Raw genomic sequence first — 14,237 nt, forward strand, 5'->3', positions numbered from 1 at the left:
CCACTCAGGAGGCTGAATCTGAAGATCCCATTTCAAAGCCAGGAGTGTGGTAAATGAAAGCAGTTGAACAGTAACATTGAGAAAAAAGATTTTAGGGACATTGTCCAGTCCCTGAACTTAAGCCTCAGGACTGACAATAAATAAATAGTGGAGTCTGAGGGACAATGATGTTGAACATCTGTAATACCAGATCTGTAGGAAATGGTGACAGTATCGCAATGGTTTGAGGCCAGTAAAGGCAATGCCATACATGCTTAGCTATTACAACAATTTCCAAGCAAAGCACTCTCATTTCAATTCCTAGTGCTACAGAAACAGAGCTACTATCAATAAGACCAATGATGAGCATAATATTCAGAAAAGAAAGAGGTAAGGATGGCTACCCTTTATTGAAATTTAAATATATCATCAATCTAAATTTAAAAAAAATTAAGTAAAAATCAATGTATAAGTTGTAAAAACAACGTGTTATTGCTCTTTACCATTCAGTTTTAACAGAAGAAATGTTTTTATGTACATTTTTCTGAGCTAATAATGAAATCACTCTCATGTGAAATTACATGGTAAAATAGATGATAAACACTACTAGAGATTCTTGAAGCTACAGATGCGTTCACTATCTGAGATGAAATCAGTACAGATGAATGAATGCAAAAATAAATGACGAGCATGATCAGGAAAGGAGACATTTAGTGAATGTTCTGGGTTTCTGAAAACTTGAATAGAAGAGCTCACAATGAAAATCACCTTAGTGCTCCAGAGAACTAGGTAACAGGTTATGCAATATTTTTTCAACTTGATGTTAGTCCTCCCTTTCCTTAACACACTCTTATTCTTACTGTTTAGTGAGCTATACCTACTCAGCTTTTGAATTATTGAACTGATTCACATTACTTGCTCCAGTTTTACACTTTGTATTGTCTTAAATCTTGCCAGTTGCTTGTTGACAATTATTTCCTAATAATTGACAATTGTTTCCAAATGTAACGTTATTTGACCTAGAATTGCTAGTTAATTATTGCCATTAAAATTACTGTCAGTTAAAATTACTTTTATAACTCTGCCATTCGGTACTTATGCACTCATTAGCCATTTACCATATTTACTTTGACCTACCCAAGTTATTTTTTAACTTCAGGATCAATTTTTTTCCTTGAATATAAATGCCAGAAACTGACAGAAGTGAGCATAGTTCGAAGGAGCCAGTGCCTGTCAAGATGCCTGGGAAAAGGATTTGGGTTCTCCTGCTACTGCAGCTGAGTTGTTGCTTTAGTTCTGGAAGCTGTGGGAAAGTACTGGTGTGGCCGATGGAATACAGCCACTGGATAAATATGAAGGTAATACTGGATGAACTCATCTTGAAGGGTCATGACATAACAGTTGTGAGACCGTCATCTGCTATTTTCGTTGATAGAGATGAACAATCCAGCATCAAATTTGAAACTTTCCCTTCATCTTCAAATACCGATGAAATGATCACTGCTTTCAGAGAATTCGTGGAACTGTGGACGTATGAATTGCCAAGAACAACATGTTTGGCATATTCCCCATTACTGGAGAACTTATTTATGAAATTTTCTGATACTTGGCTCAAAATTTGTAGAGAAGCAACTTTGAATAAGGAACTGATGGCAAGGCTACGAAAAGCAAGATTCGATGTTGTGATTGCAGATGCCATTGGCCCTTGTGGGGAGCTTCTGGCTGAGCTCTTGGAGATTCCCTTGGTGTACACTCTCCGCTTCTATCCCGGCTACACAACGGAGAAGTATAGTGGAGGCCTTCTGGTCCCTCCTTCTTATGTGCCTGTCATTCTGTCAGGATTGAGTGGTCAGATGACCTTCATGGAGAGGGTGGAAAACTTCATATGCATGCTGTATTTTGACTTTTGGTTTGAGACCTTTAATTCAAAGAAGTGGAGTAACTTTTACAGTGAAGTTTTAGGTAAGTCATAGTTCATTATGAGTAGGAAACAATACGTTTCTGAAAGTTGAGAGAGGTTTTCTAAAAGGCATGTGAAATAAGATAAATTTGTCTTTTGTAGCTGGAACAGTTAAATGAAATATAAGATTGTATATCAGATTCCTGAATATGGAAAATCTTCCATTATAGGGTCAGAGAGAAGACAATGGATGATTTCTTATATGGGAAACTCTAGGAGTTCATCCAGTTTGAAATACTTCACCCATGCTGAAAATTGTCCATTTTTCTTTATTATCAAAATCACTAATTACATCCCTAAGACACTGATGGATGGCAATATGTAGACTGAGGATATTCCTTTTATACTCTACCTATGGGGGCAGGAAGTAGGAACTTGTTGCCCTTGATCAATTTCCTTAATTAAATTAAAATCCTTTATTTGTGTTCTCTTTCTTTGTTTTTTTTTTTTTTGCTTGTCCCAAGATTTTAACTTAGGTAGGTCCAGATGGTTAGCTTACTTGCTTTATGCTGGTACTGTACTACTTGAAGGATATTTCTACCCAGGTTACCATTAAACTTAACTCCTCCAATTCTCAGAATTTTGAGTCGGAAGTGTTATACACTGAGCCACTGCTGCCCACTTTTGGGGATTGTCTAAAAATTTCCTTTGTTCCTAAGAGATACACTGTTTCATAGAAGATTCAACATAACTTGTTTCTTTTTCAATCACATGTTTCATAGAGGTAAAACCTAATATAGTGAGAGGTACATATGATTATTCACTATCTTTACTAACATATTTCTGCATTTAATAAATATTGGCCATGAACACCCCCAGTATTTCTGAAAATTTTCCCAGTGATATTAGCAAATATGGCTGTACAATAAATAAACACTGTCAAGCACTAGTTTTGTTTAATGTAGAAAATTGTATTGAGAAGTTCAGAGAAAATAGTTTTTGTGAATATATAGAATTATTAATTCTGGAGTTGGAATATTTATTTAATGGATAAACAGAAAAGTAATCATAGTTAATTATACAATCACTTGTTCTCATTTTTATTCACTTTAAACATTTAATTTATTTATTGTCAATGTGAGGTAGAGAGTGGGTACAGTTCTATATGTAAGGCAGTGAGTACATTCCTTTTCCAACTTGTGACCTCCTCCCTCACTTTTTCCAGCCTTCCCACCTCCCCAGTTCCCTCCCCTATCCCCATGAATTGTACAGTTGGTTTACAGCATATAGTTTTGTGAATATTGCCCTCACATTTGTTTGTCTTTTATCTTTTGTCTCTCCATTTTGATATTCCCCTTCCCTTCCCTAGTTCCAATAAACATGCATATTCAATACCTATGGTACCAAAATCAGTAATAGTGACATCAGGGGTAAAACCCTGTGGAAGAGAGACTGAAGAAAATGGCATAATTTCACATGGTATGTTGAAAATAATGACAATTATAAACCACAAATTTCCATAATGTGGAGTTCATTTCACTTAGGATCATTTTATGTGTTCAAATATATGTAGCTATTGAGCTATTGTGATCTTCTGCTAGGACTATCCAAGATGTGTACTAATTATTCACACTGAGGGAATAATTTGGGGTCTGGCTCACTTCACTTAGTATGATTTTTTCCAATCCTTTCCTTTCCTTTAGAACAGGGCAATGTCATTCATTCTGATAAAGGCATAAAATTCCATTGTGTACACATACCACATGTTCTTGTTCCACTCATCTACTGAGGGGCATCTGGGTTGACTCCTTAGTTTAGTGATGGCAAATTGTGCTACTATGAACATAGATGTGCTGGTTGCTTTAGTGTGGTCTTGCTTGTCATCTTTTGGGTAAATGCCCAAAAATGGGGCCGCTGGGTCATAACTGAGCTCTATGTTTAGTCTTCTGAGGAACCTCCATACTGATATCAGAATGGTTGAACAAGTTTACACTCCCAACAACAATGTAGGAGGGTTTCCTTTTGGCCACATCCCCTCCAGCATCTGTTGTTAGTTTACTTGATAATGGACATTCTATCTCTCAGCTAGAGATGTGGCTAAGTGGTAGAGCACCTACGCAGCAAGCCCATGTTTCTGGGTTGAAACCAAATTTACTGCAAAAAGTAAGTAAATAAACAGGAGCTCCCTTCAGATAATGGACATTCTTACTGGGCAAAGGTACAATCACAGTGTTGTTTTGCTTTTCATTTCTTTTATGGACAGTGAAATGGAGCACTTCTTCATGTGTCTCTTGGCCACTCAAAGTTCCTCTTCAGAAAAGTCTATTTTTAGGTCTTTAGCACATTTACTAAGGGTGCAGTTGTTTCTTTGAGGATTTCTTTTAGAGGAATTCAATTTTTTGTGTTCTATGTATATTTTAGATATGGGGCCCATGTTTGTTGTATGGCCAGTGAAGATCTTCTCTCAATCTGCAGGCTTTCTATTTATCATGCTAGCTATGTCCTTTGCCGTACTAAAGCTCTGCAATTTGTTGCAATTCCATTTGTCCAACCTTTCTTTGATTTATTGTGCTTCTGGGCCATTACTCAAACAGTTTCAACCTGTGCCAAGGAGCCCAAGTGTTTCTCCTATTCCTTCCCATGATGTGTTCAAGATATCTGATTTTACCTCGAGTTCTTTGATCCATTTGGAATTAATTCTGGTGCAGGGTGATATATAAGGCTCTAACCTGTTAGTTAAAGGTGTTTAACCAGTTGTGCCAGCACCATTTGTTGAAGAGGCTGCCTTTGTTCCATCCTATTTTTAGCTCCTTTATCAACGATTAAGTAGCCATAGGTTTGCGGGTTCATTTCTGGGTCTTCAGTTCTATTTAGTTGGACCCCCAGCCTGTTCTTTTGCCAATACCAAGAGGCTTTTGTTACTCTGACTTGTAATGGAGTTTGAAGTTTGGTATTGTTATACCTCAACAATGGATGTTCCTGCTTTGGATTGTTTTTGTTATTCAGGATCTCTTATTGTTCCACATGAATTTTGGGATTGCTTCCTCTATTTCATTAAAGAATGGTATTGGGATATTGACAGGCATAGCGTTGAATTTGTAGAGAGCCTTTGCCATTTTCAAGATGTTAATCTTCCCAATACAGGAGAATGGGAGATTTTTCCATTTCCTTACTTTTGCTTTAATTTCATTTTTCAGCTTTTTAAAGTGTTCCTCATACAGGTCTTTCACTTCTTTGGTTAAGGTTAGTCCTATGTTTTTGTGTTTTTGAGGCGATTGTATAAGGAGTTGCTTTCCTGATTTCAGCCTTGCTCTTCATAGTGTGGGCATACAGAATTGCTGTTGATTCTTGAGGATGTATTTTATATCCTACTAGTTTGCCAAAGTTTTGGATAAGCTCAAGTAACTTGGGAGTAGAGTCTATGGGGTTCTTTAAATCCAAGATCATGTCCTGTGGAAAGAGAGAGAGCATAACTTCTTCTTTCCCTATTTGGATCCCCTTTATATTTGCATATTGCCATATTGCTCTGGCTAGAAATTCTAGTACGATATAGAAATAGAGTAAAGAGAGCTGTCATCCTTATCTTCCTCCTTATTTTAAAAGGAATGCCTTTAACTTTCACCATTGAGTATAATGCTAGCTGTAATACAATTACTCATTTTAATTATTCATTACTACTAATATAAGAAGGTACAAACGAAATAGTCTCTTACCAGTTTGCCTTTCACACACAAATTACAAATAGCACACATGTACCTACATGATTCATTACCCCCAAAATAAATTATGAACATAAATTACATCTCATACATTTGTTGTTGTACCAACAAAAACAGTTATTAATCATTAAGTACAAATTATAGCAATCCTCTAGGAAAAAAACAAACTATTATTAGAAAAGTCTCTGCTGTGTCCTTATGTATTCTTTACTTTTTATACTCTCCTCTAAGGACGCCCCACTACCTTATTGGAGACAATAAGTAAAGCCGACATCTGGCTTATTCGTTCCTACTGGGACTTGGAATTCCCTCGCCCTACTTTACCAAGTTTTGACTTTGTTGGAGGACTCCACTGCAAACCTGCAAAACCCTTGCCTAAGGTAAATATGTTCCTTTTTGTCTCTTTTATTAGATTTCCTTTGCAATGCATATGGTTCTGCAACACACAATCCTAGTCCTTGATAGTAAGATGACAGGTGAACAATGCTCAGAAATCAGTTGAGGAATCAGAATTGAAAAAAATATAGAGAAAAGCTATTAGAATAGTAAGAACAATATACAAGGCCAAAATTTCTCCTTAATAGGAAAATGTTCTTAGAGAAATAAATTGGAACCCAGATGGAAATGTTTGGAAAATTTGTAGCATAATAATGTCAATACACTTCATACTACTACCTGTGCTCTTACTAGTTGCTAGTGGAAAATCTTGGTGTGTTTTTTTTTTTTAATCTCACTGTTGTTCCTCTGATAATTTCTGATAATATTTCATTTTCTCTCTTTATATTGAAAACACTTTTTTTTTTTTGCCAGTCCTATGTAGGTTTTGAACTCAAGGACTGGCATTATTTCTGAGTTTCTGTGCTCAAGACTAGTGCTTATCCCTTGCTCCACAGCTCTACTTAGAGCTTTGTGGTGCTTAGTAAGAGAAGAAAGTTTCACAGACTTTTCTACCCAGGCAGGCTTTGAAATGGGATCCTCAGATCTCAATCTCCTCAGTAGCTACCATTATAGGCAAGCACCATCAGCACATTGCTACCTCAATATAACCAAACTTTCAGTCATGTTTGCTTAACTATTATTTGTATGTGTTGTTGTCTGTGTGCATGTGAGAGATGATGTACACTTTTTCTTCACAGGAAATGGAAGATTTTGTGCAAAGCTCTGGGGACAATGGTGTGGTGGTGTTTTCTTTGGGGTCCATGATTGATAACCTAACAGACGAGACTGCCAATGCAATTGCATCAGCACTGGCACAAATTCCACAGAAGGTGAGATGTAGTACCTCCATAGTGGTCTTCACTGTAAGGGACATAAACTCTGTACGTATGTGACTATACTAGTTTCCTGTTACAATAACTCCAAGTTGTCTTAAGAAACTAAAAGTCAAAATATGCATGGAAAGTGCTGAAATAGCATGGAATTTTGGATTTTTAAAATTGACAGTGAATGAAATATAAATTTTGTCATCAGAAAGAAACACATAAGTCACAAGGTTAAAGGTTATTATCATAATGTTGCTAGCAAGACTTCACAGAATGTATTAAATTTCATCCAGTGATTGCAAGAATACTAAGCCCGTCAATACACTAGACAGGCTTCAGAAAGGACGTAAACTACTCTTAATAATTGGAGTCCTACAATAGCATTTGACAGAAGTTTAGCTTAAAGTGAAATATACTATAGTTTAGTGTTCATAAGTAATTCTTTCCTCCAATTTTGAAGTGGACCCATGAGGTGGTTATTCAGGGAAAGAAAAGGGGAGGTTTGTCTGTCCTCCTATGTATTTATTCAGCTTTGTTGATAAAGAGAAAAAATAAAACCAACCAGTCCTACTGGACTGGCCCTTATTCATATCTGAAACCAGATCACTGCATTTCATGTGAATGTGTGCATAGACCCTGGAAAAATCAAGGTAGCATCCTAACAATTTAGTTTCATTTCAGCAACCCTATGACTTATGAATAACAAGCCAGATCTATTTTCTACATGTAGTGATTTTTCCTAGAGTAGTGATAATTAATAAGTTTAGATGTCACTATCATGAATTTATGTTCAAAATTTCCTAGTCTTCACAAATAACAATTCATAATCTAAACTTAATTTCATGTAATTACTAAAACAAATTCATTTATCCTAAAAGTGTTGTTTACATAGATTTGATCAGGTTTGTCAAGAAATAGTTACAGAAATAAAATTTGCTTGTGTGCTGGTCATGAGGAAGAAGCTGTAGCCTTAACATGCAGCACAACAGTGTGAATTGTTGATGTGAGTGTTATTACTAGGTCTTGGCAACCACCACAGGATTGGTTCTGAGGTCCATTTTTCTGTCTGTCCTGATAAATTTGCCCATGTTGACTATGTCTTCAAGCGTCTAAATGGGAGATTTTAACCTACTGTTGTGTGAGGTTATTAATAGCATATGAATAATATGGTAGTATTTTGTACTCACTCCATAATGATAAGTGTTAGGTATTATAATATCCCTAATACAATACTTTGGGGCTGGGAATATGGCCTAGTGGCAAGAGTGCTTGCCTCGTATACAGGCCTGGGTTTGATTCCCAAGCAACTCATATATATAAAATGACCAGAATTAGTGCTGTGGCTCAAGTGGCAGAGTGCTAGCCTTAAGCAAAAACAAGCCCAGGACAGTGCTCTGAGTCCAATGCCCAGGAATGGCAAAAAATAATACAATACTCTGTATTCTGAAGTACATATGCTAAGTAGTTGGACTCTATTTCTGCATGGTCAACAGAACAGTATTTTTTCACAGACCTGCTCTCCAGGGGCAACTGTGACTATAAACTATTTGTCATGAATAGGCAGTAAATGCCAAACAAAACATGTTAAACTAAAATAACACCCTTTGGAATAAGAAAATATTACCTGAAAGTCACTTTGTAAAAACAAATAGGTAAAATTAGAAGATATGAGAGATAGTTTAGTAAATATTTATGTGTAAAGAGGTAAATCTTACTAATTTCATACTTATCTTGCAACAGATCTATAATTTTGACCATGTAAAAATATCTTGACTACATTTATTTGTCATGTATTACATTAATATGTCTAAGTACAGTAAAATTATGATTGTATTCAATCTTAGTGAATAGAAAATTAAGTATGGGAAGTGTTGATATCCCTTTTCTCTCAGTCTTGTAATTGTCCTCAAATGACCCCTCTTGTTTTCTTTTTATTATTCCATTCTATGAAAATAATTTAAATAAAATGTGGCATTTTAAAACTTGAAATTACTGTGTCTTTACCTCACAGATTCTTTGGAGATTTAATGGGAAGAAACCAGACAGCTTAGGAAAGAATACTCGGCTGTACAAGTGGCTTCCCCAGAATGACCTCCTTGGTAAGACAATGAAAAATCAAATATCAAAAGCATGAGCAGCTGTAGAAGTAGTTGATGACAATACAACAGGAAAACACATGGAGATTTGTTAGCAAAAACTCAAAAATGAAACCAAAATTTTATGTTTATAAACCCATTCTATGGAAAATAAGCCTTAACAATTTGTGATGAGTGTATTATTTTTCAAAGTATATTTACCATGGACAAAGAATTTTGTATAATTATTTGAGGTCATCTATCTGTCCCTAATGTCAATCATTACATTAGCAGTTCTAAAGTAGGGTGAGGATTTGCAATGCCACTGAAACAAATACCAATTTTTTTATGAATGAGTCTGAATTCTATATGGGGATGAAAAGTCTTGATTCTTAAGAGGAACTGGTAATACACTATGTTTCAAGCATCCCTCATTCATTTGGCTAATGCTGTATTTTTAAGTTCATGAGAGAATAATCTAACGTGAACTTTTTTTTTGGTTCATGAACTGCTCTCTATTATCCATTCGGTGCTTTTGCTATCTAGTCAACTGAAACTGATACATCATTTTCAAATCTCAATTTGCACAAAACCTAAGGCACATACCCTAAGAATTTTATTAATATCTCAGGTCAATTAAGTGCTACTTGAGGTGAGATGAGAAAGCCATTTAAATATAATTTCATAGATGCAATAATTGCTTTGGAAAAGTATGTTCCTTTCACTGCCTCGTATTATACCTTATCACTAAGAAGTTTAATGAGAAATGTTATTGAAATTCACCTAATCATAGGTCATCCCAAAACAAAAGCCTTCATCACTCACGGTGGAGCTAATGGCGTCTACGAGGCCATCCATCACGGGGTTCCCATGGTGGGCATTCCTTTGTTTGGGGAACAACATGATAACATTGCTCACATGGTGGCCAAAGGAGCAGCTGTGCAACTGGATATAAGAACACTGTCAAGTAAAGACTTGCTCAGAGCACTGGAAACCGTCATTAACAACCCTCTGTGAGTATAACCTTGAGTATGCTTTTGTGTGGGGTGTGTGTGTGTGTGTGTGTGTGTGTGTAAGTGTGTGTGTGTGTGTGTGCTTTTCTAGTAATTAAAACTAGGGAATTGTTCCTCATTGGTACATACCCACTCTCCTGGTAGTATGCTTATGTTTAAGCATCTGAACCAACAGTTTAGAGTTACCATCAGTTTAGAGTTGATTACTATTGAAAGACTTCATCATTAACCTATCCTGTATGAAATAAATCACATTAGTGGTGTGTGTGTGTGCGTGCACATGCGTGTGTGCATGTCAGTGTCTATGTTGCTACATGGTTGTGCTATACAGGTCAGGGTGGGTTTAAACCCTTGATCATCATGTTTTAGCATTTCAAATGCTGAGATTTCAGGGATGTACTTTCATTTCCAGCCGTAACAAGTTTTATTTTCACCACAGATTTCAATGGAAAAGAATTTTCAAACCCTTGAGAATTCTAAAACAGGGCAAAAGTGGACTGAAAGGAATCACTTAGGATGGCAACAGAATGATTGCAAGGAAGTTGAGGAAAGCAATGAATTGGGGGAACATGAACTTTTCCTCCATAAATGACATGCATTAATCCAGTTCAGTTATAACACTTCTTTGCAGCCTAAGATCTCACTAGTTACTCTTGATAAAATAAAGGTTTATAAATCAATACTCGATAAATAGTATATGTTGCTCTACGGAAAAGGATGAACATATCTATCATTTCTGTTTCGGTTTCTTTTTGGTTTCCTTAAAAAAATGACTTCCATAATGGTCTATATTGTTGTTAAACAGTAAGATATTAAAGCTCTAATTGCTATTGCAATTTATAATTCCTAAATTATCTATGTGAATTCTTCAATTCTATCAGTAGGACTTTTGAATTTACCTGACTAACCCTATTAGAAAAATGTTGTGAATATTATTAGATCCTCAGAGATATGGTTATCGTAATGAGAAACATTATAATTTAAAAAATTAACTTCAAAAGTTACAAATTGCTGTTTAGTAGTCATCATTTGCAATTCAAATTATGTTAGTATATATAATAATTTCATTAATGCTTGTATCAATTTACTCTTAGGAGCAATGTTCTGTATGTGTCTACTTTCACCATGACTGCAAAATAAAGCATTATATTTTGGAATGTACTTACAGCAAGAGTATAGCAGGCACATTTAAAAGCAATTTTGCTTTGAAGCTTTTTCAAGGCACTGGGGTTTGAACCGATGCTTGTTTAGCTCATTTAATTCCCCCGCTGGCGTTCTGCCCCTTGAGCTCTGACTCCCATCCTGCTTTTCGATGGATATTTTGAAGATGAAACCTAAGGATTTTTCTGTCCGGTCTACTTTGAGCTGTGCTTGTTATGCCCCCAACCTCCTGGGATAGACAAGATTACAGGCAGGAGCTATCAGCCTCTGGCTCTCCCTTTGATTTTCAAACACATATTGGACTCCTAACAAATATTTTGTGAGGCATATTTTCTCTTCCTTCCTATGAAAACCAATGTGTCTTTTATAGACTGATTGGATGTAAAAGTAACTATCTGAAATATTTTTTGTTTTAAATTTTGAATAGACACAATGTTGATACTGAAAATAGCAAGGTGTTCCTTAATTAGAGGATCCATACTAAAGCTTACTGTATCACACATTTTGGTAGTTCTTAATGCATTTCACTCTGTTTTTACCCACTACATTATAGAAGTATATTAAGTTCAATACCCATTGGTAGGAAAAAGTATGTTATAGAATAACCGTGGATCACATAAGTGTTAGGGTCAAGAAATGAAAGGAAGTCTGTGTTCCAGGGCTGATGCCTGAAATCCTAGCTACTCAAGAGGGTGGGATCTGAGGACTGAGGTTTGATTTCAGGACAAGCAGGGGAGTCCATAACGTACTTATCTCCAGTTAACAAAAAATGAGCCAGAAGTAGAGCCCTGGCTTGTGTGGTGAAACTCTTCCTTGGAGAAAATCATATATTCAAGGATATTGCCAAGGCCTTGAGCTCAAATTCCAGAACAATATTTTAAAAATAGAGAGAGAGGCACTTAACTTTTATTATTATACAGTAATTAAACACTGAAAAAGATCAATATATCTCAGGTTGTGGAGTAGCAACAACTTATGCACCAAATTGTCCATCTGTCTCTAACTTAAGATGGAATTCTGAACTTTGAACAACAGGTGGGTTAGTAATTGTTTACTAGATCAGTTAAGCTTTAGTTTTGGCTTTGAAACGTAATTGATTTTGCTGTCTATTTTTATTAAATCTTGCTTTTAAAATATCTCTATAAATTGTTAAATCTAATGTCATTAAGAAGCTCCATCCTTTCTCATTAAAATGTCTATGAAAACAGTAGAGAAAATCAATTCTTTTTCCTGGGCACTGCCTCTGAGTTCTTCATCTCAAAGCTAGTGAGCTACCAGTTAAGAGAAAGAACTTCTGATTTTCTGATGGATATTTGGAGATATGAGTCTTATCGGCTTTCCTGCCCGGGCTTACTGTGAACCAAAATCCTCAGATCTCAGCCTCTTTAATATCTAGGATTGCAGGCATGAGCCACCGGTGCCCAGCTCTCTTCAACTTTTATGGAATCATTTTTAACATTGACAGAAATCTTCTAACATATTTCTAGTTCATTTCATAAACAAATATCAATTTGTTTTGCCTTTAGCTATAAACAGAACGCTATGTGGCTATCAACCATTCACCATGATCAGCCTATGAAGCCTCTGGACCGAGCTGTGTTCTGGATCGAATTTGTCATGCGCCACAAAGGAGCCAAGCACCTGAGGCCACTTGCCCACAACCTCACCTGGTACCAGTACCACTCTCTGGATGTCATTGGCTTCCTCCTGGCTGGTGTTGCCACTGTTACGTTCCTTGTCATAAAATGTTGCTTACTTGCTTACCAAACGTTCATTAAGATGGGAAAGAAGAAAAAGAGGGAGTAGAGCTTTCAACACCACAAAGAGTGGAGTAAGAGACTAAGAAGCAAGACCATCCTAATGAACTAGAGCACAATCAACACGGGAGAGATCCTCCTTCATGTTTTACCAAAACTTTACCTTCTGTATATTCCTGTGTATCTTACTCCCGATTAAACCTGAAATAAGGTACAATTCTAATTTCAGAATTCCTCAAAAACTTTCGCTTCCCTGGGTTATGTAGTTAGTATAACTGAATCAAGTGGGACCAGAGGAAATTTGAGGCTATTGATTTGAATGAAGCATAAAACCCAAAGTTTTATTTTGCTTAACCAAAAGGGAATATTTAAATAAAGCATAATCAGGTGGACTATTTTTATGTCTGTTCAAACATAAAAGTGAGGGATGGGTTTAAAGAGGTAACCAATATTATTCAGACTTCTGGAATACAGGAGACAACCGACAGTAACTGAAGTTAACCTCTGTTGAGTCAAAGCCAACTGAGATTTTTCATAAACATAAAAAATGAGTAAGAGGAAGTGAGGAAAGGAGAATCAACTTGGACTGAAGATCTATCTGAAGATAAATAACTACAAAAGAAGTGAAAAATTACTGATAATGGCATGCCTTGGGTGGAAGAGCTTCAGGTTGTCCATTGTCCATTCTTTGTGTCATGTTCTCATGAGCAAAAAAATACTGTGGTCTCCTGAATTGACCAACATATCACTTGGTGTGGTAATAGCCAGGATATATCTGATGAGTAACTCAGCAATATTGTTGCTATGTGTTTAGTGGCATGGAATAATATTTAGTGCACATCCCACTTGAAATTCAGGATGTGTGTGTGTGTGTGTGTGTGTGTGTGTGTGGTTTTTGTTGTTGTTTTTGTTTTGCAAGATCTGTAGAGTCCCAAAGGCTTTCAGTTAATGTGGGCCACCAAGTAAAATCTTCTTTGGTAAATGAAGGATTTTTCTCCTATACCACCTTGAGTTCCCAAGTGATCATTTTGTGTCACTGAATGATCCCATATAATTGTGTAGCAAGAAAATGTGTGTTCCTTCCTTTCAAGAGACCGGTGAGACTCTTGAAGACAATTTCTGACTAGAGAGTAGTGCTACATTTCCTTCCTCTTGAAACACGACATTCTGCTTCTTGTTTTAATTTTTTTCTACAATTACTTCTAGCTTCGAGTACTTACACAGAGTATATGAGACCATAAATTATATTTGTACTTATTCATGAATTGTAACATATAGAGCGAATTGTAAAGCAATTGTAAAGGTATAGAGAACATTTAAAATTGCAAAGTTTCCCCAAACCCACCTTTAAGACTCTGCTGTCACATTCTG

At 36.1% G+C, this 14,237-nt stretch overlaps 1 protein-coding gene across 1 annotated transcript; it reads left to right on the forward strand.

The window, feature by feature from the left end:
* The first annotated feature begins 1,211 nt into the window (after window positions 1-1,211).
* On the forward strand, window positions 1,212-12,915 carry LOC125364917 (UDP-glucuronosyltransferase 2B17-like). The gene is made up of 6 exons (XM_048364693.1): window positions 1,212-1,941; window positions 5,830-5,978; window positions 6,735-6,866; window positions 8,872-8,959; window positions 9,729-9,948; window positions 12,636-12,915. The coding sequence occupies exons 1-6, from the start codon at window positions 1,218-1,220 to the stop codon at window positions 12,913-12,915; spliced, it is 1,593 nt and encodes a 530-aa protein (XP_048220650.1). The 5' UTR covers window positions 1,212-1,217.
* Window positions 12,916-14,237: the final 1,322 nt, after the last annotated feature.

This window comes from Perognathus longimembris, chromosome 16 (assembly GCF_023159225.1).
Source record: "Perognathus longimembris pacificus isolate PPM17 chromosome 16, ASM2315922v1, whole genome shotgun sequence".
NCBI classification, from domain to species: Eukaryota; Metazoa; Chordata; class Mammalia; order Rodentia; family Heteromyidae; genus Perognathus; species Perognathus longimembris.

What these genes read in the sequence shown, in the direction of transcription:
- LOC125364917 (XM_048364693.1), top strand. Translation starts at nt 1,218, where the DNA reads ATGCCTGGGAAAAGGATTTGGGTTCTCCTGCTACTGCAGCTGAGTTGT. An exon ending in CTGCAAAACCCTTGCCTAAG is followed by an intron (nt 5,979 to 6,734) that starts GTAAATATGTTC and finishes TTTTCTTCACAG; the next exon opens with GAAATGGAAGATTTTGTGCA. An exon ending in ACCGTCATTAACAACCCTCT is followed by an intron (nt 9,949 to 12,635) that starts GTGAGTATAACC and finishes TTTTGCCTTTAG; the next exon opens with CTATAAACAGAACGCTATGT.